This window comes from Budorcas taxicolor, chromosome 23 (genome assembly GCF_023091745.1).
Source record: "Budorcas taxicolor isolate Tak-1 chromosome 23, Takin1.1, whole genome shotgun sequence".
NCBI lineage: Eukaryota > Metazoa > Chordata > Mammalia > Artiodactyla > Bovidae > Budorcas > Budorcas taxicolor.
In genome coordinates this window covers 14,816,360-14,843,817 of record NC_068932.1, presented here as the reverse complement: position 1 = coordinate 14,843,817, position 27,458 = coordinate 14,816,360, and the positions used below count along the sequence as shown (strand labels likewise).

The following is a 27,458-nucleotide window of genomic DNA, read 5'->3' as shown; positions in this document are numbered from 1 at the left end:
AGTTAACATCACAGAAAACACTGTGTGGCTATAAGGAGTATTCCTTAAACAGAATCTGCTTTGTGCTTCAAACACAGCTAGGTCTACAGTTTCAACAGTAAGCAGCAATAAACATGAAGAAAATGCCCAACTTTTCTAATAACTGCTCTATCATAGAAAGGAAATATAAACAAAAAGAAAAAAGCATCACCATCTCTTCACAAAGGACATCAAAGTCAGAATGGTAGGCTTATGAAGTGCTTGGATTAAAAATAATAACAATAAAGATCCCTGGTTAATTGCCTTCGATTTTTTAAAAATCCGAAAAACATAAAATATTTGCTTGTTGGTGTAACAGATTTGACCTACAAGCAATAACCTGAACTATCTTTTCTTCATCAAGTACTTTAACAGTGCAAAATGTTGATGGTCTCAGCATTCAATGCTCGGAAATGCAAAGCAGGCAAAAAAAACAAAAACAAAACACAACGATTCACTGCTATGCTAGAGTCTTAAAGGTAGACAGGCAGTTTCTGACATGAGGTGAAATAAGCAATTCAAAATGTCCATTAGCTAACATAAGATACAATATTGAATCTTTTGGCACAAAAACAAAGAACAATCACATTGCTACTTGGAACAGTATTCAACGTGGACGAGTAGATCTCGGTGTTCGGTGGCTGGATATTGGATATTGCACTTAGGACATTCCACCAGGCTTTCATTTAACACAGCAGTGGGACTTTTTGGTGAGGCGCCTTTTCCTCTGTTTTCAGACTCCTTTTGGAAAGTGACTAATGGCTCTGTGAAGGCAAACTCACGAATCTGCTTCTGAAAAATAAGTGTCAAATGAACATGTCTGTATAGATGGCCTACCATTCAGCAGTTGTAACTGCTCCATAGATACTCCAGTTGCTTCAGCCCTCTAGCTAGATTTTTTTCTGAATCTCTCCGGTCACTGGTATTACACTGGTAACTCATGAGGTGGTTACGCATGAATGCAAAGTTGCTTCAGGCGTGTCTGACTCTTTGCGACCCTATGGACTGTAGCCTACCAGGATTCTCTGTCCATGGTATTCTCCAGGCCAAGAATACTGGAGTGGGTTGCCATGCCCTTCTACAGAGGATCTTCCCTACCCAGAGATCAAACCCACATCTCTTATGTCTTCTGCATTGGCAGGTGGATTCTTTACCACTAGCACCACCTGGGAAGCCCTTATGAGGTTGTTATAAATCACTGAAATTACCCAGGAAGTACTAGGATCAGGTATTTACATAGCAGGTTTTATTAAAATGCTTAGAGTCACATGTAAAGGTGGGCCTATGGGCAATGCTGACAAAGATTGCTAGGTTAAAGACAGGCAACTTCAGCGATAAAGAATTGCATGGAATTTAGAGCAGCAAAAAATTTTAGCAGGTCAAACAGGTTATACACAGGAATGACTAAGATGCTGTATAATTAATTTGTGACATCTCATTTTCATGTTTTTTTCCCTGAGAAATTTAGAACAGTCAGTAACTAAAAATGAACATTTTACAGCATACTGTAAAGATGAATGGTAGGAAAAGGAAGAAAAATACAGGAAAATTATGGATTCATTTGTATACTCTTTGGCTTCCTGTACTTTGATAAACAGTCATAAACAGGAATGAATTATAAATTTCAATTTTAAATATTATGATAAAAATCAATGACATAAACAGCCAAAAATTTTATTTTCTGTCTTTTATTCATAAAGAAATTGCAAATGATTTTAAAAACTGCTTTTTTCTCTTTTGAAAACTGAAGAATTCTATTTGTAACACTGCACCCTTTGCAAATATTCTGCAATACAAGGATCATATACAAAATATGGGCTAATGGGACAGATCCTAACAGGTTTAGTCCAGGGCTTACTGTGTGGTTCTTTAGCTTCTAATTTGTGTCCAGCTCTTTTGCCGCTCCATGGGCTGTAGCCCACCAGGCTCCTCTGTCCATAGGATTTCCCAAGCAAGAATACTAGAGCGGGCTGCCATTTCCTTCTCCAGGGGATCTTCCCCACCCAGGAATCAAATGATCTCCTGCATTGGCAGGTGGATTCTTTACTACTGAGCCATCAGGGAAGCCCCTCAAAGCTTATTAGTAGAATGAAAATAAATCAAAACCATTTCCTCATAGAAGCAATCTTATTTAAAAGGTTAATGTTTTAAAAGGTTATGTGTTCAAGTTAATCCACAGAATGTGTTTAATTCAGTATGCCTACAGAGTATATTAACAGTAACAGTCCATTAGCCCTAAAAGCAGCAACTTTTCTTTCTTTTTTTTTGTTTAAAGAGAAAAGCACGATTTCAGTTCAGGATCTAAAACTGCCCTGCCTTGCTCCCTTTGTCCCCCAGACCAAGCTCTGTTCAGTGCCTCTAGAATCACAGAGCCCAGAGTGGGTAGGGATGATCCCAGGCACTGGTAATGTTATCATTACCAAGAGGCCAGTAATATCCCTCTGTCTAGTACTTTGAACTGATGCTCAAAGGGCAGATGCTTCAAATGAGGCAAGGGATTTGATTTGACTAATTTAAGAAACAGCTATTCTTAAACTGTATCCTTCTATTTTTGGAACTGCTTTGATATATAAATAGAAAGATGGAAGAAAAAGAAAGATGAAATAAGTTTTTGTCTAACCATTCCAGACTCACCAAGGATTCCAACTGTGTTATTTGATTTCTTGCTTTGCGGAGCTCCTTAAGAATTACATGCAATTGATGTTGCATATTTTGACGGTCAAGTTTTTCGTTTTCAAAGTCTAAAGTACATGCCTGCATCTGGAAAAAAGTGCCCAAGACAAGACAATGATAGCTACTGTATATTGTCTAGTTTTCCTGACTGGATGTTTCTTTAGTATCACAAGAAAAACACATGTTGTGCCATCAGAGCAAGAACTCCTCTGAGCACAGGGAGATGTTGATAAACGAAGAAGCTCTGTCCAAGGAGCAAAGCCAAAGTGTGAGGTCTAAGTGAGTGAGGAGCAGCTTAAGAAGTTGCTGGTTAGAATCTGTCCTCCTCATCCTCCTTTTCGTAGGAAAGGGAAGGAGATGGCTGTTCCCTGGTTTCGAATATACTAAAAATCTAAAATATACTAAAAATCTCTGGTCTCTGAGTTCTACTTGAAGTTATCAAGTAGTTCTATTAGGAACATCCTGTCAGACTACCAGCCACTTAGGGAAGAAGAAATTTTGCTAAGGCAAACATCCACCTGTCAAGAAAATTGCCATGTCACCTCAGAGAATTCGGTTTAGCCTAAAGGTAGTAATGGGACTATATGGCTTGCACAAGTCGTCACTTAAAGTTTTTAAAAAAACATTTTCTAGAACTTACAAATGGTTCTTCATACAACAGTGTAAACATGAGGAAAAATTCCATTTCTCAAAGGTTAAACTGATTTAGAAGGAACCCTCTTGAGTACCTGTTGTTCCAACAGAGCTACCCTTGTTTGCTCCTCCTGCTGCTTCATCAGAGACGTGTACAGAAACTGGACCTGTAGGATGTAAACAGAACCAACACTGTCACATTAAATTCTTATAGCTTGACCTTGACTCAGGATGCGTGAAAGGCTCACAAATATCACATCTCTAACCAGGGCAATATCTGCTCTTCCAGGCGAGTCCTAGCTGTGGTTGGACAGCTATCTATGCAAGTAGCTGAGCAGTACCGCTTGGGCCGAGTTCCCTGAGGCACAGACTGAATGTAGAAAAAAGCACTAAGTCACAGTGAACAAACAGGTCCTAACATCCACTAATATTTCTGAGTAGGATAAGAAAGCTGGCAGAGCTTGGCCTCCTCAGCCACAGAGCTGTAGCAAAATTTTCAATCATTTCTGCTTAATCTTTTGTAAATATCACTGCTCACACCTCTAGGCAGAAGTGAGCATGGTAAAAACTGAGAAGGCAAATGTTATAAGACCATTTTTTCCCTCTCACTCAAATTTTGGAGGATTTTAGAAATCACTATTCTAAGAGTAGCAGTAGCTAACATTTACCTAGCCCTTTACAAAGCATTTTTACCTTCTCTCAGCTGACCTTCACAAAAGTCCTACGAGGTGAGACGAGGTTATAAGATTTATTATTACTAATTTGACACACAAATAACCTGTCAGTCAGAGAAGTTAGCTGAGTTTCCTCAGGTATCCTCGATGAGAGACCTGGGATAGACCCCAAATTATGTGTTTTCCATTAGTTCATGCTGCTGGGAAAAATTTAATAAGTTTCTCTTGAAATAGTACTCAATTCTAATAAATCTAATGAAGTAATGCCAACATTACTGAGACAAACATTCCAGATCTGGCTGTGAGCATATAGAACATGGGGGATATACAGTGAATGAACTTGAGAACAGTTCACAGTGCCAGCCTAGGAATCAACCTGGATCCCCCTCTTTCAGCTTCCCACACATGCCTACCTCCTCCTCACTCCCCTCTTTCAGCGTCTTACACAGGCCTACGTCCTCCTCACTCAGAACCTTTGTGTCTGTGATCTCTTCATCAGGAGGGAATTCCCAGTCACTCACCTCGCTGCTGCCTTCTTGCCATCAGCTTTGTCCAAACAACATCTCCTCAGTGAGGCCTTCACTGGCCTCAATTTCTCGTGATCATACTACCCTGTTTTATTTAGGTACTTGCTTATGGTCTGTCTCCCTTCCTAGCATGAACTCCTATGAGGGGGTAGGAACTTCTGTTGTTCCATGCTGGTTCCTGAGTAGTTAAAATAGCCCCTGACACTTAGTAAGTACCATGAAAATTCTGGATTACGAACCATGGAAAACCATGCTGGTTAGACTCACCTGAGATAACAGCTCCTCAGATCTCTTCTTCTCTTCTTCAAGTTTTTCCCTGGCAAGATCATTCTCTTCCTTGAGCCTCTGTATTTTCTCTGTTTTATGCCTGTCATCTTCCAGATGTTGTACATCTGCCTTTCTTTGTGAACACAACAGTTGATTTAAATCTTGCACTTCTTTTTGGGTTTCTTCATATTTTCTTCGAAATTCACTCAGTTCAAAATTCAGCTGAGTTATGGTTTGTCGTTCCACCTCAAGATCTTTTTTTGCGTTTGCCAAGAGATGGTTATAATATTTTTGCTTTTCTTCTTGAAGATAACCTGTGACAAACACATCATGACACAACTTATTTTACAAAATAGGTAATTTTCCTGAAGAAATAAATGTAAATATGTTTCTGTAAGCATGATTGCATTTTTTCCTCATCTTCAAAAATGAAGACTCAAGAGACAGGGATCATGGTTGATGTTTGACAGAATAAGAAACAAGTTCAGGTATACTACTTGAAGTTACAAAATGAATAGATAGAAGAATCAGAAACAGTAATATAATTATTCTGGGGGAGGGGAATGTCACTAATGTCTAAAGAAAACAAACCAACAAACAGAGACATTAATGCATATACCACTTTGATAAAACACACACAGAGAGAGAAAGTAAGAGAGAAACAATAAGAGAGGGAGAGAGAAGAGAAAAATCATATTACCAAAGGAAAAAGCTACACCCATAATTAAAAACCTACTTTTATGTGTAGCAAATTTATAAAGGCAATACAGTAGTAACTTTGTCCCCTGAGGGATAAACAGTTTTGAATTATCTCTAGAGATATTCCTTTCATACTGTTTTAGCATTAGCTTCATTTTAAATATTCAAATGTGAAGCTCTGAGATTATGAGCCTTCTCTTTCCATAATTCAAGGCTCCAGTGCCAGTGGGGCTGTCAGTCGTTTAAATGAGTGCCTTGCACAGAGCTTTTTCTTTTTCTGGCTCATCACCTGGAACTGACGAATCTATTTGTAAAAGGAGAATAATGATCTTTTCTGCCTCTGCTCTTAGGCTCTTGTGAACTCAATGGAGATCAGTGTCAGAGAAGCTACAAAGCCTTTGGCAAACAGCATCACTGATAAGAACTTCACCTCAGTTCTAGGTGAGATTCAAATGATTGAAGAATCATGTATAAAAATGTAATCTTTCTCCTAGAGTTGATATGAATAACTGCTAAAGGGAAGCGGAATAACAAGACAGTCACTGACAAGGCTAGCACCGGGGGAAATGAAGCTGGAGCAGGACTTTGAAGGAGGGAAAGGATTTGCAAGGTGGAAAAAACCTAACGTGCCTGCAGAGCTGCAAGATCCCTTTACCCTGTGCCTCTCGCCCTCTGGTGTCAGAAAACAATGGGAGATGAATTCAGAAGGTTGGTTAAAATGGGATTTCTTACTTCAAGGCTAGCAGACTTGCTCTTGTTTTACTTAATAACACAGATCTATAAGAATCTAAATTTGATGCATCTCTCTTTTTGGAAAATGTCAGGCAGGCCAACCCAGCAGAACATTTTTACACCAGTACCTTCTGATTCAGTCTTTTTTGTCTGCTGCAGGAGTGTCTGAGGGGCTGTTTCCAGTTTCTGTTCCAACTCAAAGATTTTTGCTAGAAGTCCTTTCACGTAGACCTCTCGCTGCTGGTCATACACAAGCCACTGCTGATTTTTCTCCAGAGCCTCACAGTGCAAATGAAAGCAAATCAATAATCAAAACCCAAACCCTTCAGGTGGACAAGAGACCATACGGGACGCAGTCTTTTCCAGCACATAAATACTTGATGGCTCGTATCACAGAATGATTCCAGGCATCACTGTAAAGCTTCCCACACAAAGACACGTTCCAAGGCCACACACCTTCAGAATTCCAAATAACATGGCCAAGTCATGTCCACACAGGGTTACGTTCACTTGTCCGCTGTCTCCTGTACAGTCTGCCTCATGTCGGTGTCCACATCATTCTCTGTTACTAGAATGTCTTTGTGGCAGAGGTAGAGGTGCAGCGCTCAGGTACTCTTTAAGAGGTATTTCCACCCACCCGAGGGCTCTGCCTGCGGGCTTCCCAAGGGGTGGACAGAGGCTGTCAGGCATGCACCCTGCTCTGACAGTGCCGCCCCCCCAACCCCGGGCCTCCCTCTTCCTTTCACAGATGTGGCTCCCCAATAAACTGCACTGCTGGCCGCTCCATCTCATGTCTGCCTCCCAGAGAACCAAACTCAAACACCACCCCCTTTCTTTATCGCCAGTTTTCATCTTTTAGAGCTTGAAAATCCCCAAATGGGACCTTTCATCTAGTTTGTATAGGGGTTTAGGAACTCAGTTGTTATAAACATATACCTACATATTTTAAAAACTTATTTCACCAACCATCATTAGCTTTTTTCTGTGTTTGCTGCTTCAAATAGACTGTGCGTGCTTAGTCGCCCAGTCAAGTCCTACTCTTCACGATCCCCTGGACTACAGCCCGCCAGGCTTATCTGTCCATGTAGTTTTCCAGGCAAGAATACTGGAGTGGGTTGCCATTTCCTACTCCAGAGGATCTTCCTCACCCAGGGATTGAATCCGTTATCTCCTATGTCTCCTGCACTGCAGGCAGATTTTTTATATTAAGTTCCTTGAAGTGGCAGACCACGTTCTTCCAAAAGGACTCTCAGCTTTTGCATACAATGTATAGTCAAGGAATTATTTGAATGATGGACAATATTAATAAAATAAGCAGTGTCTATTTAAGTTACCTGGTAACAGAGAAAGTGGTTTACTTTACCATTACTGTTCATGTTCATTTTTCATTTCAGTTACATCTTTCCTACAAGAACCTCACTATGCTTTACCAGCCACCTAGCATAAGTTGGAAAATTTTATAAAACCTCATCTACATTTTCTGCAGCTCATTCCACCTGATCTGTGGCAAGATATTAGCAAATATTCACATAAGAAGCTACGTTAAGGGGGTTTGGGACAAAGGAAAGCCGGGAAAAGGCGCAGTAGCTACCTTCTCGTCTCCTGCGCCCGACCCCTCCCGGGACCCGTGATGCAGTGGCAGCTGCAAGGAGCGACGTATGCTCGGGGTTGAGCCCCAAGTGAGCTGAGGGCTCGCGCTCTTCTGGCCCTCCCCCCCGGGCCCGCCCCACTTGAAGAAATGAGTGGTGGATTGGCCCCAAGTAAAAGCACAGTGTATGTATCCAATCTGCCCTTTTCCCTGACCAACAATGACTTATATCGGATATTTTCCAAGTATGGCAAAGTTGTAAAGGTTACTATAATGAAAGATAAAGATACCAGGAGGAGTAAAGGGGTTGCATTTATTCTATTTTTGGATAAAGACTCTGCACAAAGCTGTACCAGGGCAATAAACAACAGTTATTTGGTAGAGTGATAAAAGCAAGCATTGCTATTGACAATGGAAGAGCAGCTGAGTTAATCCGAAGACGAAACTACTTTGATAAATCTAAGTGTTATGAATGTGGGGAAAGTGGACACTTCAGTTATGCCTGTCCTAAAAATATGCTTGGAGAACGTGAACCTCCAAAGAAGAAAGAGAAAAAGAAAAAAAAGAAAATTCCTGAGCCAGAAGAAGAAATTGAAGAAGTAGAATAAAGTGAAGATGAAGGGGAAGATCCTGCTCTTGATAGCCTCAGTCAGGCCATAGCTTTCCAGCAAGCCAAAATTGAAGAAGAACAAAAAAAATGGAAACCCAGTTCAGGAGGTCCTTCAACATCAGATGATTCAAGACGCCCAAGGATAAAGAAAAGCACATACTTCAGTGATGAGGAGGAACTTAGTGATTAAAAATATAAATATATATATTATGTAAATATCATTAAAATTTAAGTCTTGGAGTACCAAGTTCCCTTGGGACTAAAAATTACTTTTGAATTTGAACATAAGAACACTTAGTACCAAATACTTTTTTACTTTAGATAGTTGATAGGAAATGGTAATTTTATAGTATCATGTTTATCTTGCATCAAGATTTGCTAATAATCATTAATCTTGAAAACAGTTCATTTGAATAAAAAAGGAAATGTAATACTATTATAACAATGCTATCCCAAGAAGAAAGTCAAAGTCGCTCAGTCCTGTCTGACTCTTTGTGACCCCATGGACTATACAGTCCCATGGAATTCTCCAGGCCAGAAATACTGGAGTGGGTAGCCTTTCCCTTCTCCAGGGGATCTTCCCAACCCAGGGATCAAACCCAGGTCTCCCACATTACAGGCGTATTCTTTACCAGCTGAGCCAGAAAGGTAGATAGTAAAAAGATTTGAGAAGTTCATTATAAAAGTTTATTCATGATTGGTTTATATAAGAACTTTTGAAATAAATTTCATCTTTAAAATAAAAACTTCATAAAGAAAAAAAAAGAAGCTACGTTAACTTTAGAGGATAAATCAAGGTAGCATATATGGACAGGGGTGTATAGGTTTATGAAAGGCTTTAATATTAATTTTATTTATTTATTTTGGCTGCACTGGGTCATCATTGTTGTGCCTGGGCTTTCTCTACTTGCAGAGAGTGGGGGCTACTCTCTAGTTGTGGAGTGTGGGCTTCTCACTGCAGTGGCATCTTTTGTTGCAGAGCATGGGCTCTACACTCTCAGGCATTTAGTAGTTGAGGCTCAAGGGCTTAGACACCCCGCAGCATGTGGTATCTTCCTAGACTAGGGATCAAACTCATGCTCCTTGCATTGCAAGGTGGATTCTTAACCCCTGGGCAACCAGGGAAGCCCAAAGATTTATGAAATTTTTTAGTGAAAAATTCTACTGATATTTTGATTGTTAACTGGGACAAATTCATATATACTCTGATTCTAACTCTCACTGGTCTTAACCATTGGATCCTTGGAAATTCAGTCAAAGGCAAAGCCAAAGGAGCCTGCCAGGGCTGTACACAACTGTATAAACACCTCCCCCTCATCCATACCCTCTGTTTTTGCCAGTAGCAGCAGGACAGAAATTCAAGCTGAAAGCTGGCAGAGAAGATTCGCTTGTGAGTAGCAGAGGGAAAACAAAGTCTTGAAATGCTTATATTTTAGCACCAAATTACAACTCTTCTCTTCTTTCCAATCTAGGTCTTCCATCCAAAAGCATGGAAAGTGAAAGTGAAAGTTGCTCAGTCGTGTCCGACTCTTTGTGACACCAGGGTCTATACAGGCCATGGAGTTCTCCATGCCAGAATACTGGAGTGGGTAGCCTATCCCTTCTCCAGGGGATCTTCCCAATCCAGGGATCGAACTCAGGTCTCCCTCATTGCGAGCAGATTCTTTACCAGCTGAGCCACAAGGGAAGCCCAATAACACTGGAGTGGGTAGCCTATCCCTTCTCCAGAGGATCTTCCTGACCCAGCAATCAAACAGGGGTCTCCTGCATTGCAGGCGGATTCTTTACCAACTGAGCTATCAGGGGCTGCCCCCTTTTTGTTCTATGCTTCTGGGAGGCTGAGGAAATAAGTCTCAATGACTACTTGTGTAAACAGAAGATGCACAGCTAAATCTAATGTCACAGGCGTAAAATGTTAAGGGCCCCAGAAGGAGGTACACACAGAGATACTAAAACCCCTTCACCAATGGCCAAGTTCATTGGTGATGAGCCCTCTGCCCGTGGCACTTGTGCTAAGACTTGCCTAACATGAAAGTGTGAGTCACTATCATGTCTGACTCTGTGACCCCATGGACTGTAGCCCACCAGGCTCCTCCATCCATGGGATTCTCCAGCCAAGAATACTGGAGTGGGTTGCCATTTCCTTCTCCAAGGGATCTTCCTGACCCAGGGATTGAACCCAGTTTTTCCATACTGCAGGCAGACTCTTTACCATCTGAGGCCCCAGAGAAGCCAAGACTTACATGAAAGTGAAATTACTCAGTCATGTGTGACTACTTGTGACCCCATGGACTGCAGCCTGCCAGGCTGCTCTGTCCATGGAATTCTCCAGGCAAGAATACTGGAGTGGGTAGCTGTTCCCTTCTCCAGGGGATCTTCCCAACTCAGGGATCGAACCCAGGTCTCCCACACTGCAGGTGGATTCTTTGCCATCTGAGCCACCAGGGAAGCCCAAAACTTATCTACCCCCACAGAAATACCTGCTTGAGCAGTGGCTCACTGTTGGATCTTGGTAATTTGGGGATTTATAAACCCTTACTTGGAGGCTGATTTCCTCATCAAGAACAGTGAGAGGAGACACAGGCCATGACCAATAGCTCTAGGTCAATTAATATAATGATCGCTTAATATTTTGAGGCAAAATAGCTATAGCTAGTACGTTCAGTTCAACCTCTTCCTCTATCCCCCAAAGTGCCAAGTTGTTTTAATTATACTAATAACAGAATATTTTAAAGCTTCAGGACAACACTTGCTGAAACTGAAGCTAGGTTCCCTTAGGCTGACATTAAAATTGTCCACAATCTGCCACTTCCCATCTCTTCAAATCACAGCCTGGCCTTTCCTTTCCTCCACTGCTTCCTTGTTGCCTACACAATAATGCACACCCTCTGTGCCTCTTCCCTTCGTGCAGAGTGCTCTACAATCCCTTCCTATGTTATCTGCCCACTTAAATCCCACATTACATCACGTTCCAGTGAATCCAGGCTTATCTTTCAAGGCTCCTCACCATAACCCTCCTTATCAAGCTTCCTTTCCTTCGTAAGCAACTAGTGATTTTTGTGTCCATTCAGTCTGCTTGTCATCTTATACTCATGAACTCTTGATTGCTTCCTGATGATACTTCTTATCTTAACTATACCCTGAGCCCTCTGGACAGCTGGGCACAGGCTTGTTTAGATATTTTATTTCACAGTTCCTTATTTGTGTTTCTGTACCTAGAAGCTGCCTGATAAATGTTTGTGAATGATGTTGACAACATGGGTGGAGAAAATGCCTGCAAGAACCAGAAAGCCTTGTAGACCTAGACCAGAGTTTGAGAGTGTTCAGAGAAGGGAGGAGAGGGCAGGAAGGAATCGAGCAGTTCCTTATACACAGTAGAATACACTTAGTGATTCAAAAAGAATAAAACACTTTCAAAAATCTATTACTCATTAATTAAGTAATGCATGAAAATGTAATCAAAACATCTTGTCATAGAACTATCATAACTATTTCTATAGTCTTACAAGTGTATAATATGTATCCTTTGTGTCATAATTCATCCTTGACCTGAGAGAATTAATTATTATCAATGATTAAAGTGTGGCAGCCAGAAGGTATGAGTTTTTATCCTTTAGGGATGCCAGAAAAGAGATGGCACAAACACAAAGTTCTTAACAAAAAAGCAGCTTAGTGTAACTCGACTGAAGGAAAACATACGTGTGTGTGTGCTAGTTGCTCAGTCGTGCCCAACTCTTTGTGACCCCAGGGACTGTATGTAGCCTGACAGGCTCCTCTGTCCATGGAATTCTCCATACAAGCATACTGGAGTGGGTTGCCATTCCCTTCTCCAGGGGATCTTCCTGACCTAGGGATAGAACCAGGTCTCCCACACTGCAGATTCTTTACCATCTGATCCATCAGGGAAGCCTGATTTTAGTAAACGTGCTGCCAAAGCGAGGATGAGGCATTATTCTAAAGGGCCACATGATGGCGATGTTACTTCAATAAAGTAATAAACATTTCTCTACTCCTGAATCTCACTCTGTGTCTACTTTCATTTCTGTCTAAAAGCAACAAAAAGTAGATTTGATAGCTGTCAGTGGATGTTGACATTATGAGTTTTGCATCTTTAGAGTCCTCCTCACATTAGTTATCTCTTCCAGCTTTGTGTCTCTACACATTTGTTAGACATGCATTTATCACGTTCACCCAAGTTATCAATAAAAATACAGAAGTAGGTAAAGTGAAGCTGTGGGGAATGCCATGAAAGCTCTTCCTCCTGCTTTGGCAGGGATCCATTAAATATTTCCTTGGGCAAAAACTCTAACAGAGACTGAAATGCTAGCCTACACTGAAGGAAGAAAAAAATATGCACCAACTGACAAAACTAGAACACGGATGGCAGATTACACAGAAGTATTATGTCCATGTGAAATCTAGTAAAGGTGATATCTGTACGGTGGTCATGTAAGAGTATCCTCATTCTTAGGAATATACATTGGCATATACAGGCTAAAAAGGCTATAGATTATGCAACTATTTCATGGTTCAGAAAAAATATTATGTCTGTGTATGTATGTGTATGTGTGCGGATAGGGGTGGGGACTGAAAGAGAAAGTACAAAATGGGATAAAATGCTAATGAGTTCAATTTTGGTAAAGAGTATGTGGACTTCTGTGTACTATTTTCCATTCTTATAACTTTTCTGTAAATTTAATTTTTTCCCAAATTAAAAATAATTATTATTTATCTTCAGTAATTCTATGTTTAAAAGTCAGATTTTTTTTTTTTTGGCTGCATCAAAACCATACCCCCTGCAGTGAAAGCCTAGAGTCCTAACCACTGGACCACCAGGGAATTCCCTATAAACCAGATTATTTAAATCAAGAGCAAGAAACGCCTATTAAAACTGACATTTAGCTATTTGGTTTTAAAGTTACTGAGACTGGATAATGATCACAGCATTGAAAGTGAAAGTCACTCAGTCATGTCGGACTCTTTGTGACCCCATGGACTGTCCATGGAATTCTCCAGGCCAGAATACTGGAGTGGGTAGCCTTTCTCTTCTCCAAGGGATCTTCCCACCCCAGGGATCGAACCCCAGTCTCCTGCATTGCAGGCAGATTCTTTACGAGCTGAGCCACAAGGGAAGCCCAAGAACACTGGAGTGGGCAGCCTATCCCTTCTCCAGAGGATCTTCCCAACCCAGGAATCGAACCAGGGTGTCCTGCATTGCACGTGGATTCTCTACCAACTGAGCTATCAGGAATGCGATTACAGCATTAACTCCATGTAATTATTTCAAAATATGAGCCAGACCTAAATGATAGCTGAGGAATGATACAGCTTGACCCTGAGAGAAGTAAAATAGATTTTTAGGACTTATATTAGCCTAACAAACACTGATTCTTAAAACAGGTGGGCAAACTTCTACAGGAAGTTTTGTGGGAGCTCTGCAGAGGGTATAGGATTAGAATGGCTGAGTCCTCCAAAGCCAAATAAAGTGACGGTGTAGACTCTGAGGAGTGAGATTTCTCTTTCCCTGCTTCTCAGTCTTCCAACTATAATATTCCCCCTGGTCTGAAAGATCTGTTGAGATCCCAAAGGATCTCAGAGCTTGGCCACCTCTCGCTCCTCAAATGTAAGTTAATGGTTCTCACAGAGCGGTCCTCAGACCACCAACAGTAGCAGCAGCACCTGAAGCTTACTGGAAATGGAGACTCTCAGGTTCTACCCCAGACTAATCATCATTACATAAAAATAACTTTAGTTGATATTTGGAGTAGTTAACACTGAGAAGCCTAAAAATTACACATGGGTTTAAGAAAACAGCATCTATTTTCAGGCACTTTGCTAAAAGAGACACTATAAAATTCAAGAAACTTCACCAGATTCCATCTACTCATTCTTTCCAATTGGCTAAATGCTGGGGATAATACATGACATACAAAAAACTTATTTTGACAGTTCTTTAAGAATTGTGTTTCTTCTTTATTTTAGCTACCTCTAGATAAATTACTTTGAAAAGGGTACTCTGCTGCTAAGTCGCTTCAGTTGTGTCCAACTCTGTGCAACCCCATAGACGGCAGCCCATCAGGATCCCCCGTCCCTGGGATTCTCCAGGCAAGAACACTGGAGTGGGTTGCCATGTCCTTCTCCAATGCATGAAAGTGGAAAGTGAAAGTGAAGTTGGCTCAGTCGTGTCTGACTCTTCGCAACCCCATGGACTGCAGCCTACCAGGCTCCTCCGTCCATGGGATTTTCCAGGCAAGAGTACTGGAGTGGGGTGCATTGCCTTCTCCCAAGGGTACTCTAGAACCCAGTTATACAGACACTAACGGATTTAAATTCTTTTCTTGAAAATCAAATAGGCCTCAAGGTGTGCCTGGTATGCGAGATAGAACAGGACTCTTAAGAGCATACTTAGATCAGGGTAGACATGCCAGTAATATTTCTGGAATCACATTATCTACCTATTGACCCAATAATTAAATCAAGAATTTTATATTTTGTATATCTAATCTTAAAATTTGAAAAAATACACTGTGACTACTAGTCCTATGTCCCCAATTTATTTAATTTTCAATGCAACCCACCAATCCATTTAAGACATAAGTTTGGAATAATACAGCTAACCTCATATCCAATTCTAGGAAAAAGAAATATTGAATACACAAAAAATGTATTTCCTTTTCAAACTAGGAAAGCAAATCCTGTTTCTAAGGGAATAATTTCAAACTAAAGAGGACATCTAGCATGGGTAAACAAAGAGAAAAAATAATACATATTAAATTAATTACTATAATAAAATTATTGAGCAAATTAGACTTAAGTGAAAACGGGATATTGTTGAGTTATTTGGTAGAAATGGATGATTTCTAGCCTAAAGATTTCCAAGGCTTTCCTAGCCATAGTTACAGGAACTGGCCCTCTTGAATGCCTGGAAAGAGACTTAAACGTGGTAACCCAGAGAGATGATCTCAAACTATTCATTTTTTCATCTCATCAAAAGATTTTTTTCAAGCTACAGCATTACTGTTGTCAATTTCCATGAAATTTAATAATAAAGGAATTAGTCCTCTTTAGCCATAACTTAATAAAATAAAAATGAACTTACATCTTTCAGCTGTACTTCCATTTCATGAATATTATTCATTGATGAATTGAAGCAACTTGTAGCCACAGTCTGTAAGTAAATCAATATTAGTTAACATGATAATTTAAGAACATAAGTTTCCTCATTCTATTTACCTTCATAATAAGACAGTATATTTCACATACATCCCAAAATCCAGAACTGGTACATGCCAGGTGATGAGTAGCAGTGCGGAATTAAAATGTCCTGGAGGCCTCCTAAGCAGATTGGACACCCTGAGATTTCATATCTAATTTGATATCTGAGGTCATCTGGACCCCAGAATCACCAAACTAGCCCTCAGTGGATATGAACAGCCCTCTGATTTTCACCAGGAAACATAACCAAGCAATTGGCCTACTTAAATGAAATCTTGAAAATATTAAATTGTCAAATAAAAGAGAAATTTTGTCTTCTAGAATTATATTTATATTCAACATTAGCAATAGCATTAACTAATATTCATTCATATAGAACTCAAAATATAATTTGTCTCCTCTTTTTTCTTCATTTTTTCGGAGGGAATAAAAGACGGGAAGTAGAGGGTAAGCTGGTGGCTCAGATGGTCAAGAATCCACCTGCAGGAGATCCAGGTTTGATCTCTTGAGTTGGGAAGACCCCAGTGTTCTTGCCTGGAGAATTCCATGGACGGAGGAGCCTGACAGGCTACAGTCCATGGGGTCGCAAAGAGTCGAACGTGACTGAGTGACAACACTTTCATTTTCCAGGTGGTAAGGTACCAAAGCTAACCAACAAAGCTCATAAAAAGCTGCATTTCAGTCTTTTAACTTTGAGGAAAGTGACTTGCTTTGAGGAAAGAGACTTGTGTGAAGGATGGCAAGAAAGCTCAAAATATATTTTTTTCTCGTGCTCTTTCCCCCCTCTCAATTTAGCCCTTCAAGTGGAAACCATGACACAGATAGTTCATCACATTTCTTTCCTTTTACCCTGGGCACACTGCAAACCACATTTCCCAGCCTTCCCTGTGGTTAGTGAGGTCATGAGACTGAATTCTGTCCAATGGAATGTAAGCAGAAATGAGATATGTCAATCCTAGGCCTAGACCCCACAGGCTACCCCAGTTCTTCACATGCTCTCTAGCCCACACCTGTGTATAAAGGATCTGGTGGAGGACTGCACTCTGAGAGAAGAGGAAGCCACTAGAAGGAAGGAACCTGGATCTCTGAATGATTCTGTGGAGCAAAGCCTCCTCCACTCCAACCTAAAATAAGCTGTGACATGAGCGGAAAAATAATCACTTGTTGTATAAGACTTTGAGATTAGGAGGTCTGTTGTCAGGTGATTAGATATGCTGACTAGTACAGAAATGAACAGTGAGTATCCCACAGTGATTATATGAATACATTTTTAAAATTATCATTTCTACCAAGATTTCTATTTCCATCTTCAAAAGTAGAGAAACTAATTCTTGAGCTTTAAGTAAAAGTAAAAGTGAAGTCACTCAGTCATGTCCAACTCTTTGTGACCATATGGACTGTAGCCTGCCAGGCTCCTCCGTCCATGGGATTTTCCAGGCAATAGTTAAGTGGGTTGCCATTTCTTCCTCTAGGGGATCTTCCCGACACAAGGCTCAAGCCCACATCTTTTGCATTGGCAGGCAAATTCTCTTGGAGTAGGAAGCCTCACTCTAAAGGGGAGATAAAGTACAAAGACCCTTAACATCACTGAAGCATTTATTTGAAAGCAATAGATTTTCTTCTGTAAGTAAGTTCTGGTCATTCAGTGGTGTCCGACTTTTTGCAATCCCATGGACTGTAGCCCACCAGGCTCCTCTGTCCATGGGATTTTCCAGACAAGCATACTGGAGTAGGTTGCCATTCCCATCTCCAGGGGATCTTCCTGATCCAGTAATCAAACCCAGGTATCCTGCATTGTAAGCAGATTCTTTACCATCTAATCTACCAGAGAAGTGCCCTTTCTTCTGTAGGAAGTGTTAATAGCTATAGTATTAGTATTATTCACATGTCCAAATTTTCAAGAGAATCAAAGGTCTGATCAGTAAGAAACTATTTATTTAGCACTATGGTGGCTCAGATGGTAAAGAGTCTGCCTGCAATGATTCAGGTTCGATCCCTGGGTTGGGAAGATCCCCTGGAGAAGGAAATGGCAACCCATTCCAGTATTCTTGCCTGGAGAATCCCATGGATGGAGGAGCCTGGTGGGCTACAGTCCATGGAATCATAAAGAGTCAGACACAACTGAGCAACTTTCACTTCACATGCCAGGCACTCTGCTAGGTTATTCACATATATTGTAACATTGAATCTGCAGTACTCTTATCCTCATTTTACTGATGTGCAAAATAAGATTTAGGAGAGCGGTCTGGTGAATTCTAGCATTGTTTCTAAGGCTAGAGAGGTTAAGGAATTTGTTTAGACTCACACAGCTAGCAAGTGGAATCTGAACTCAGAGCTGCCTACCCATAAATCCATGCTCTTTCTACTACACTAGTGACTCTAAAACACAAGACAGGAGAAAAGCATACTTGCTGTTTTAATTGGATATCTCAAATATGAAAAAAAAAAACAAGAAATGAAGCCACTGTTCTCACAGTACAAACTATAGAAAAAAAGCATTCAAAAAAATCTTCCTGGCTATTGTAGACACACAGCAGAGTCTGTATTCTGAAAACTCCCTTGGGCAAAACAATGGTATGGTCAGTGGAGGGAGCCATATTACCTATTTTTGCTTATAGCAAAGAATAGGACTATGAAAAAAAAAAAAGTAAACCTGTTAGTATACTATACTGTTTCACCATTTGACAAGCATGTTTTAACAAACCCATTCTTCATAATAATTACAAACTGTATTAGAAAGATTAAAAAAAAAAATCAGGTTTTAAAGAAATTAGTACCTGTGATAAACGAAGCGTATTGGCTTTGCCTTCAAGTTCAGCAAGCCTTGCAGTTGTAGCAGACAACTGTTTCTTCAACACATCCGTCTCTTCAGACAAGGATTTCAACAGCTGTTCTCTTCTTTCAACTTCTTTCGTTTTCTCTTCCAGCTGTTCAAGCAATGCAGGAGTGCTGTGCTTGGCTTTCAGCTGGTCTCTGAGTCGCTGTATTTCTTTGTCCTTCTCTGTGAGGCGATGAACATTCTTCTCTCTCTCAGCTTCAAGGACTCGAATTTTCTAGACATAAACTAAGAAGAATCTTAGAACAAGGCCAGGTCAAACACAAAAATAAACAGTACATTACAACAAGCATTTAGGAAGTATTTATTATGTATCAAGTCAGCATTATACCAGATACCAGGACCAAAAAAATGCTCAGAGAGCTCATAGAGAGTTACACCAATACATTAATGCAGTATGATAAGTGCTGTGGTTAAGACACATATAAAGTAAACGGGACATGGACACAGAAAGGAGAGACCACTTAGAAAGCTAAAGAAGAGCTGGCTCTCACCTGATTATCTGCTAATCATTCCCCCATCATGCCAATTCTAGTCATCTTAATGGCTAAAAGTTGAGTCACACAAAGAGACACATGCTTGCTGATAAACTTGAAGCAACAGAATTCAGCTGTTACAGAATGTTATAGCTGGATAAAAGTACATTCATAAGCTTGCTTTTTGTTAATAAATGATTTGGTATCAAATCTAGAAGGTTATCTTCCAGGGAGTGTTCAACATTTTCAAGGATTGGAAAGTTAAAGAAGGCATGTTAGTTAAACTTGCTGGCAAAAGGGAGAAAGCACTAATATAGAGATGATAGAAAAAGTAAGTAAAATGGCTTTACATGCTGACAAAGGGGAAAAAAAACTTAATACAAAAAACTCACATTTGAGGGTGGGCGGGAAAAACAGTTATTCAATTAGAGACAGGGACATAGAGTTGGATGGTTGTGTGAAAATGATGAGGGGATTTTTAGTTGCCTACCAGCTTAAGATAAGACAGTATTATGACACAGTACCAAAGAAGCCAATACAATTCTAAGATTTCATAGAGTACAGCATCCAGATTAGGGGAAATAATACTACTGTTTGAATCTGTGTTTGTGACTGTGTGCAATCCGGAAGCATTAATTCAAGAGGGACATGAACACCAGAAAAGTGTTCAGGAAAGTGACCAGGATGAGAAAAAGCCAGTAAAGCTGAAGAATATGGGGCTGGCCTATCGATAAATAAGAGGAAGCAAGATTTCCTTGTATATCTGCATGCATGCATGCTGTCACTTCAGTCGTGTCCAACCCTATGGACTGTAGCCTGTCCGGCTCCTTTGTCCACGGCATTCTCCAGGAAAGAATATTGAAATATCTTTCCATGCCCTTCTCCAGGGGATCTTCCCAACCCAGGGATCGAAACCCCGTCTCTTAAAGCTCCTGCTTTAGCAGGTGGCTTCTTTACCACTGGCGCCATCTGGGAAGACTTGGACACCTGAAAAGCTCTCAATTGGATTAAAAAAAAAAAAAAAAGACTTGTTCTGTATAGCTTTAATGGACATAGCTAGAACAAACTGGTAGAAGTTATAGGAAGTTTAATTTCAATTGATTATAAAGGGATTTTGACAGCCATTGCTTGTCAGAAGTAAAATGAACCAGAAAGAGAGCTCTCAGGAAAGCTACTAGATTCTTTCACCAGATTACAAAATAATCTTTATGTCTAAGAATTGGTGACAGATCATTTCTCCATGCTTAAATAAGAATTCACCTCAATATGTGTTTAAAAAAATAATAAATCATTTGGTTTTATGATGTGCCTTATAAAGTAAAATTTAAAGAAACCCAATGATATTATTTAGTATGGATCATTTGTTTTCTAACTATGAAAAATAAAAATACTCTTGCAAAATAAATTCAACTGATTAAATTTTAAATCCTTCCAGTTCTAATATTCCTAACTCCTTTTCAGACTATGTCATAACAAATTTTAAATTAGGGAAATATAGTTTAACAGAACACAAAATGCTGATATCTGTAATGATTTTACCTTAAAAAAAATCAGAAAACAAAAATTACTTGTAAAGTAGCCAAAGTACATGATTAAATGGGTTTTTAAAACTTCATGCTAAAATCTAAACCTCAAAGGTGACATGATTAGATTTGTTGTTTACATTTAGTGAACGTAAAAACTAGATTATATCATATACTTTCTTATCTCCCATAGTAAAGCTTACTACAGTTTAAAGGGTCTTACCTCCAAAAGTTTGTGTCTGTCTTTATCAATCAGCTTTCCTTTTCCACTTGTGATTTCATCTACCGATGTTTTTAAAGCTGCAATTTCTCCCCTAAATTTTTCTAATGCAGTTTCTGACTTGGAATTACTAGGCTTTGGTCCCCATTTACTTTTAATTAAATCTTTGGGATTTCTGGAAGTCATCTCTGAAAGTGCCTGTAAAAAGAAATCTGAGTTTACAAGGTCAAATCTCAGGTTTGAAAAGATCTAATAACCTATTTGCTAAACAGAAGAACCTTTCTATGTAAATAGAAGTGATACAGTGGGGTATGGCTTCTAGCTTGCTAACAACAATATATATATTTTAAATCTGGGTGGTAGATGCACGGAGGTATTCAATATGTCAACCTGTACGTCTGTGTTTGTGCAGGATTCTTATGTGTATCATATTTCAATAAAAATCTTTCATTAAAAAAAATAGAGGGATAACCAATGATTAAGCCGTTAAATGAAACCTGAAAGTTAGATTACAAAGACAAACTTTACTCTAGAATAAAAACCCAATGACAAATAATATAATTCTGAATATTTGGACACTGAAACATCATTACCTGACATAATGGTGTGTCCTCTGTTTGAGAAGATAGGCCTAGTTCAGTTCTATCTTAACTGTAATGTTCAGAGAGCACAGTGGGCAGAAGTGAGAAGAATTCAGTCTGAGGCGTTTATAGGAAAAAGAGACCCAATATTCAAAGAATTCAGGAATGGCAGGAATTAAGAACAAGAAGTAAGGAGAAGCTTTGTTGCTAAGTCACGTCTGACTCTTTTCCCACCCCATGGATTAATAGCCTGCCTAAGCTCCTCTGTGCACGGGATTTCCCAGGCAAGAATACTGGAGTGGGTTGCCATATCCTTCTCCAGGGGATCTTTCCTACCCAAAGATCAAACCCAAGTCTATACTGAGCACATAATAAAAGTAGCTTTAATTTGAGAGGTTAAAAAGCATTTTTCCACCCTATGGATCCCAAAATATAATAATAATGATGTAACTAAGGAAGCCAGAGGAATATGATACAATTCATGCATTCAAAAAATATTGGAGAACCTAATTTACCAGGCAGCATAATAGGTGCTGGGTAAAAACTGGCTGAAAACAAGAATGAAAGAGAGATATGTCCCTTACATGACAGAACTTTCAATCTAGCAGAAGTGGCAGGCAATAACAAGGAAACAAATATAGATCCTCAAATTGTAAAATAAATGTTATCCAGTAAAAGAAAAGTACAGTGATAAATGATACAAGTAAAAGTAAGGGAGACCTACTTAGACGCTGCGGTGGGGAAGGCTTCCCTATGAAACTGACCTTTAGGGTCACCCTGTATGTTATTGCGGAGAAAGCAATGGCAACCCACTCCAGTACTCTTGCCTGCAAAACCCCATGAATGGAGGAGCCTGGTAGGCTGCAATCCATGGGTCGCTAAGAGTTGGACACGACTGAGCGACTTCACTTTCATTTTTCACTTTCATGCATTGGGAAAGGAAATGGCAACCCACTCCAGTGTTCTTGCCTGGACAATCCCAGTGACGGGGGAGGCTGGTGGGCTTCCGTCTATGGGTTGCAGAGTCGGACACGACTAAAGCGACTTAGCATGTATGTTATTGTTGTTCAGTCGCTAAGTCCCGTGCCCCTCTTTTGCGACCCAATGGGCTGTAGCCCACCATGCTTCTCTGTCCATGAAGAATTTCCCAGGCAAGAATATTAGAGTGGGTTGCCATTTCCTTTTCCAGGGGATCTTCCCATCCCAAGGATCGAACCTCGTCTCCTGCATTGGTAGGCGAATTCTTTACCACTAAGCCACCAGAAAAGGTTAGCCCTGGATTTTTGTCCATTCTAAGGTGAAAGATTAAGATACCTAGTAAAGGGCAAAGCATCTACTACAGGCCACGTCTTCTCCAAGTGGAGGCAAATCTACAGAAACCTTCACATAAGACCTCCAGTGGGAAGAGAGGCAAAGAAAACTGCAAAACAGGCACCTTTCTTCTCACCTCTGAGGTGAAGAAGTTTGTAGAATAGACACGAAAGAGCTTGCTAATCCGCAAAATGCTGTACTAAGGAAAGGACTTGGCCAAGTCACTAGAACTCCCTGCGCTTGTCTGAAAGAGGATGCTAACACTCACGGGCAGAGCTGAAAGCCGGGATCCAATCGGCGACGGCGTCCCGGGCACAGGCACAAAGTGAGCGCCAGGGAACGGCGACTGACTCCAAGGTAGGCAGAGATTGAATCCCAGCCAACGCGATCTCCCACTGATCCCGCCTCCCCCGCGGTCACACCCGGCCTCAAGGCTGCGGGTCCTGGCCGCCCCCGCCACCCTCCGCGGTCGCCTCCCCGCAGCCAGGCAGCACCTGAGGCGAAGCGCAGCGCTCGGGTCCGCCCAGTCACACCCTTTGGCGCGGGAGCTTCTTCCGGGAGTTTGAATCCCGCGGCTGCGGGGCGGGGCACGTCACTGCCGGCGGGAGCGAGGCTCTCCGATTGGCTGCGACCTCCGGGGGCGGGGCCTGGAACCTGAGTGCGGAAAGAGTGCGGGATGTAGCTGGGCTGCTGATGGAGGGGTGGAGCTGAAGTGCAGAGGACGGTGCCCAGGCCCGGAAGGCGTCTCCCGGATCCGCCAACGTTTTCTGAAACTTTGTCAACGCTTTTCTGAGGTCTCAGACCTCAACTGAAGGTTTTTTTGTGAAGAACTTATTTGTGTTTATCTGCTTTGGGGCTGAAGCAAATTAGAATGCTGAGATAAATCCAGTGACTGAGAGCTGGGACTAACTCTTTCTGCGTCCTTGAGTTTGATTCGCCCTTCTGAGTACCAGTTTCGCCCTCTACGAGATAGGAGAACTGGATTCCACAAGGGGGTACAGCCTCCCTGTTTTCCTCCTGGGGTGAGCCTTCATCCTGCCAGAAATCAGGGTGGAGCCGTGTGGAGTGTAGCAGGTGGAAGGATTGATAGGCACGCCCAGTTTGAATGCTGAGATTAGGAGCTCTAGAGGAAGCGAGCTAGGCAGGCGTTTGCTCCAGATTGCTGCCCTCTGGTTTGGCATCTATTGGTTAAATCCGGGTCATGGCTACCTGGACTTTGAGGGCTTTCTCTCACTAAAACGAACAGGCACAGAACGCGTTTGGCAGGGCCTGACGTTCTCAGACCGCTGCATAAACTAGAGAAGAGGCTACAGAAGCAAACCATCCTCTGAAAGTAGTGTCATACAAACGAGTTTAGCCTGACTGCCTCTTACTAGCTGTGTGATCTTGAATAAATTATTTAAGCTCTCCGAGCCTCAGCTTCCTGATTTGTAAAATGATAGTAATATCTACTTCACAGGATATCTACTTCATGTGCATTAAATGAGAGAATCCATGTGAGGTGCATGGTGTTTAGTAAATACTGATGTCAGCCATTATTACATAAAAAGCAACAGATGAAAGTCATTCAGTCGTGTCTGACTCTGCGACTCCATGGGCTAGACAGTCCATGGAATTCCCCAGGCCAGAGTACTGGAGTGGATAGAGGTTCCCTTCTCCAGGGGATCTTCCCAACCCAGGAATTGACCCCTAGTCTCCTGCATGGCAGGTGGATTCTTTACCACTGAGATACCCGGGAAGCTCCACACCACCTCCCCCCAAAAGCAACAAACTCCTATGTTAAATAGAGTGGATGTGAAACCATGTAGAGAATTTTAAAGAATAAAAGAAAAAGTAAGAAGATAACATTTGGTCTGTGCTTCCAAGGAGCTCACATTTCTGATGGAAAAATTAGAGTCGGGCTCTTTCATATCTGTTGTATTAATTTTATCAAATGGAATTAGGGTGGGAGGAAGTTGAGGCAAACAATTAGTGAAGCTGTGAATTCTATGCATTGCCTACAGTTGAAAGCAAGGGCAAAATGAGTCTCCCTAGAAATTTATAAATGTCTTGGATGAGAGAAAGATCTGCCTGCTCAGCTTGGTGTCAAATGGGGAGAGAAAAGACAGGAAGTGGTAGGAACTGTGTGAAGAGGGGTGGCACCTGATAGGGGTCTGGTGCCTGGGCCTGCTGGGCCAGACACCTCAGTTACACATCTGCTCCCCAAGGCCCCTTCTTCTGGCACGAACTTCCCCCTGTGACTGGGGACCCCTGAGAAAGAGGAGTAGGCAGGAAACTCATTGGCCTACCTATCAGCTGATTTCTCAACAGAAACTCTACACACCAGAAGGAAATACACCGTATATTTAAAGTGGTGAAAGTGAAGAAGCTACAACCAAGAATATTCTACCCAGTAAGATTCTCGTTCAGATTTGATGGAGAAATCAAAAACTTTCCAGACAAGCAAAAGTTAAGAGAATTCAGCACCACCAAACCAGCTTTACAACAAACGCCTAAGGAACTTCTCTTGGAAGGAAACATAAGAGAAGGAAAAGACCTACAGAAAATAAACACAAAACATTTAAGAAAATGGTAATAGCATCATATATATCAATAATTACCTTAAATGTACATAGATTAAATGCACCAACCAAAAGACAGACTGGCTAAGTGGATGAAAACAAGTGCATGTATGCACTTCCACTTACCATAGCACCCTGCTTGACCCCTCAAATTGTATGTAATTATTTTAAATTGTTAGGCTAATCGTGTTCCCATTATGGTTTACAATCGTAATTAATTTTATTTTTTGTCTGGCTATTGTGAAAACTGATAAACATCTTTTATTATTGTGATTATGTAACTATTATTCATTTCATACCATTGTATCATGATTGGTCAACAGAAAAATAATAGAAATCTATATCACTAAGACTACCATTTAATAGAAAAACTTGTAATTACTTTTTAAAACCCAGATGCATATCAGAATTACCTTGAATTTTTTGAAAAATACAAATGTCCAGGTATTGCTTTTCTTTCTCCAGAGCTCCAGATGTTTCTGATGAGCAGCCTTGTTCAAAAACAACTGGACTATGTCATGATCTTTTACTTTTATCTGGTTGGTTTCACTGTTTCTATGTCATGTTCAGCACTCTCATTTTTCCAAATTCTCCATCTTTTCTTTTCTTTTCTTTTTTTTGATGTTCTTTCTCAAGCATATTAGAAAGTTTTTGTATACACACATATAAATAATATGTATAATATATATGTCTTAGAAAACTTATGAATTTTTGCCTAACTAAAAAATTTATGACATTTTGATTCTGTTTGACTTATGAATAGAATGCTAGATTTCTAATTTAAAAAAATATATATGCAACAAGCAGCAAAGGTTTACTGTATACCCACAGGGAACTATAGTCAAAAATAATATATGTGCACACATACAACTGAATCATCTTGCTGTGCACCTAAAACATTGTAAGTCAACTTCAATAAAGAAAAATTTTCTTCCTATTAAGAGAAATAAATATATTTAAAATGGATAGTTTTTAATATAATTTTATTTATTTATTTTTATTTTTGGCTGTGCTGGGTCTTCATTGTTGTGTGAGCTTTTTCTCTAGCTGCGCTGAGTAAGGGCCACTCCCTAGTTGCAGTGCTTCTCATTGTGGCTCTTCTTCTGCGAGAGCACAGGCTCCAGGGCATGCAAGTTTCAGTAGTTATGGCTCCTGGACTCTTTATGCATTCATCTGTTGATTGACATTTAGGTTGCTTCCAAGTATTGGCTATTGTAAATGGTACTGCAGTGAACATTGGGGTGTAAGCCTATTTTTTTTAAACTGTAAATTTTGTGAAAGATAAATACAGATGAAGCATTTCTGATGAATATTTTGTGTTCCAATTGAGAATGTGTGAAATACACAGAAGATTTTAAAGACTAAGCTTTTTAATATTATTACATGTTGAGATAATAATATTATAGATATATTGAGTAAAATAAAATATATTAAAATCTATTTTACTATTTTTTTTTACTTTCTTTACTGTGACTATTAGAAAATTCAAAATATGTGGCTTATGTTATTTTTTAACACTATGCTTTTACTGGACAGTGCTGGCATGTGCTCAATAAATGTTCTTTAAATGCAGTAAGAGAAGAACCTGGTAAACTTTTGCCTCCTTCCAGTCCAATCGGCACAGTTTTTTTTTTTTTTTCTTAATGTATATCTAGATTGGTTCAAAATGGCAGAGTAGAAGGATGTGCACTCATTTTCTCCTGCTGGAGCACCAAACTCACAACTACCTGTTGAACAACCATAAACAGGAAGACACTGGAAGACCAAAAAAAAAGATACCCCACTTCTAAGGACAAAGGAGAATTCACAACAAAACAGTAGGAAGGGCACAATTATGATAAAATCAAATCCTATGTCTGCCAGGTGGGGAGCCCACAAACTGGAGAACAGTAATACCAAAGTTCTCCCTGTGCCACATAGCAGGTCCTTGATTATGGAAGGACCTAGAACCTATTGTGAATGTTCTAAGCACCACATCAGGGTTCCCAGCCTGGGGACCCAGCCAAGCGACTGAGAATCCCCAGGGAATTTAACTTTGAAGGCCAGTGGGATTTGTATAAAACATCCACAGGACTGGAGGAAATGGAGACTCTTGGAGGGCACAAACAAAATTTTGCGTGCACAAGGAACCAGGGGCAAGGACCAGTGACCCTCACAGGATATTGAGCCAGACCTACCTGTGAGTGAGGGTCTCCTGCAGAAGCGTGTGTTGGCAATGGCCCACCATGGAGACAGGGGCACTGGCAGCAGCAGTCCTGGGAGATGTCTCTCGGTATAAGGCCTCTGAAGTGTGTGTTACTTGCTCAGTCGTGTC

The 27,458-nt window shown here is 40.5% G+C and overlaps 1 protein-coding gene and 1 pseudogene across 1 annotated transcript; one reads left to right on the top strand and one right to left on the bottom strand.

Moving 5' to 3' along the window:
* Positions 1–609: 609 nt before the first annotated feature.
* CEP55 (centrosomal protein 55) lies at positions 610–20,877 on the bottom strand. Its single transcript, XM_052661061.1, has 8 exons — positions 20,695–20,877; positions 18,414–18,689; positions 15,521–15,589; positions 6,352–6,502; positions 4,793–5,106; positions 3,420–3,491; positions 2,653–2,778; positions 610–810 (listed from the first exon to the last, which is right to left on the bottom strand). The coding sequence occupies exons 1-8, from the start codon at positions 20,875–20,877 to the stop codon at positions 610–612; spliced, it is 1,392 nt and encodes a 463-aa protein (XP_052517021.1).
* LOC128067932 (zinc finger CCHC-type and RNA-binding motif-containing protein 1-like) lies at positions 7,849–8,567 on the top strand (annotated as a pseudogene).
* Positions 20,878–27,458: the final 6,581 nt, after the last annotated feature.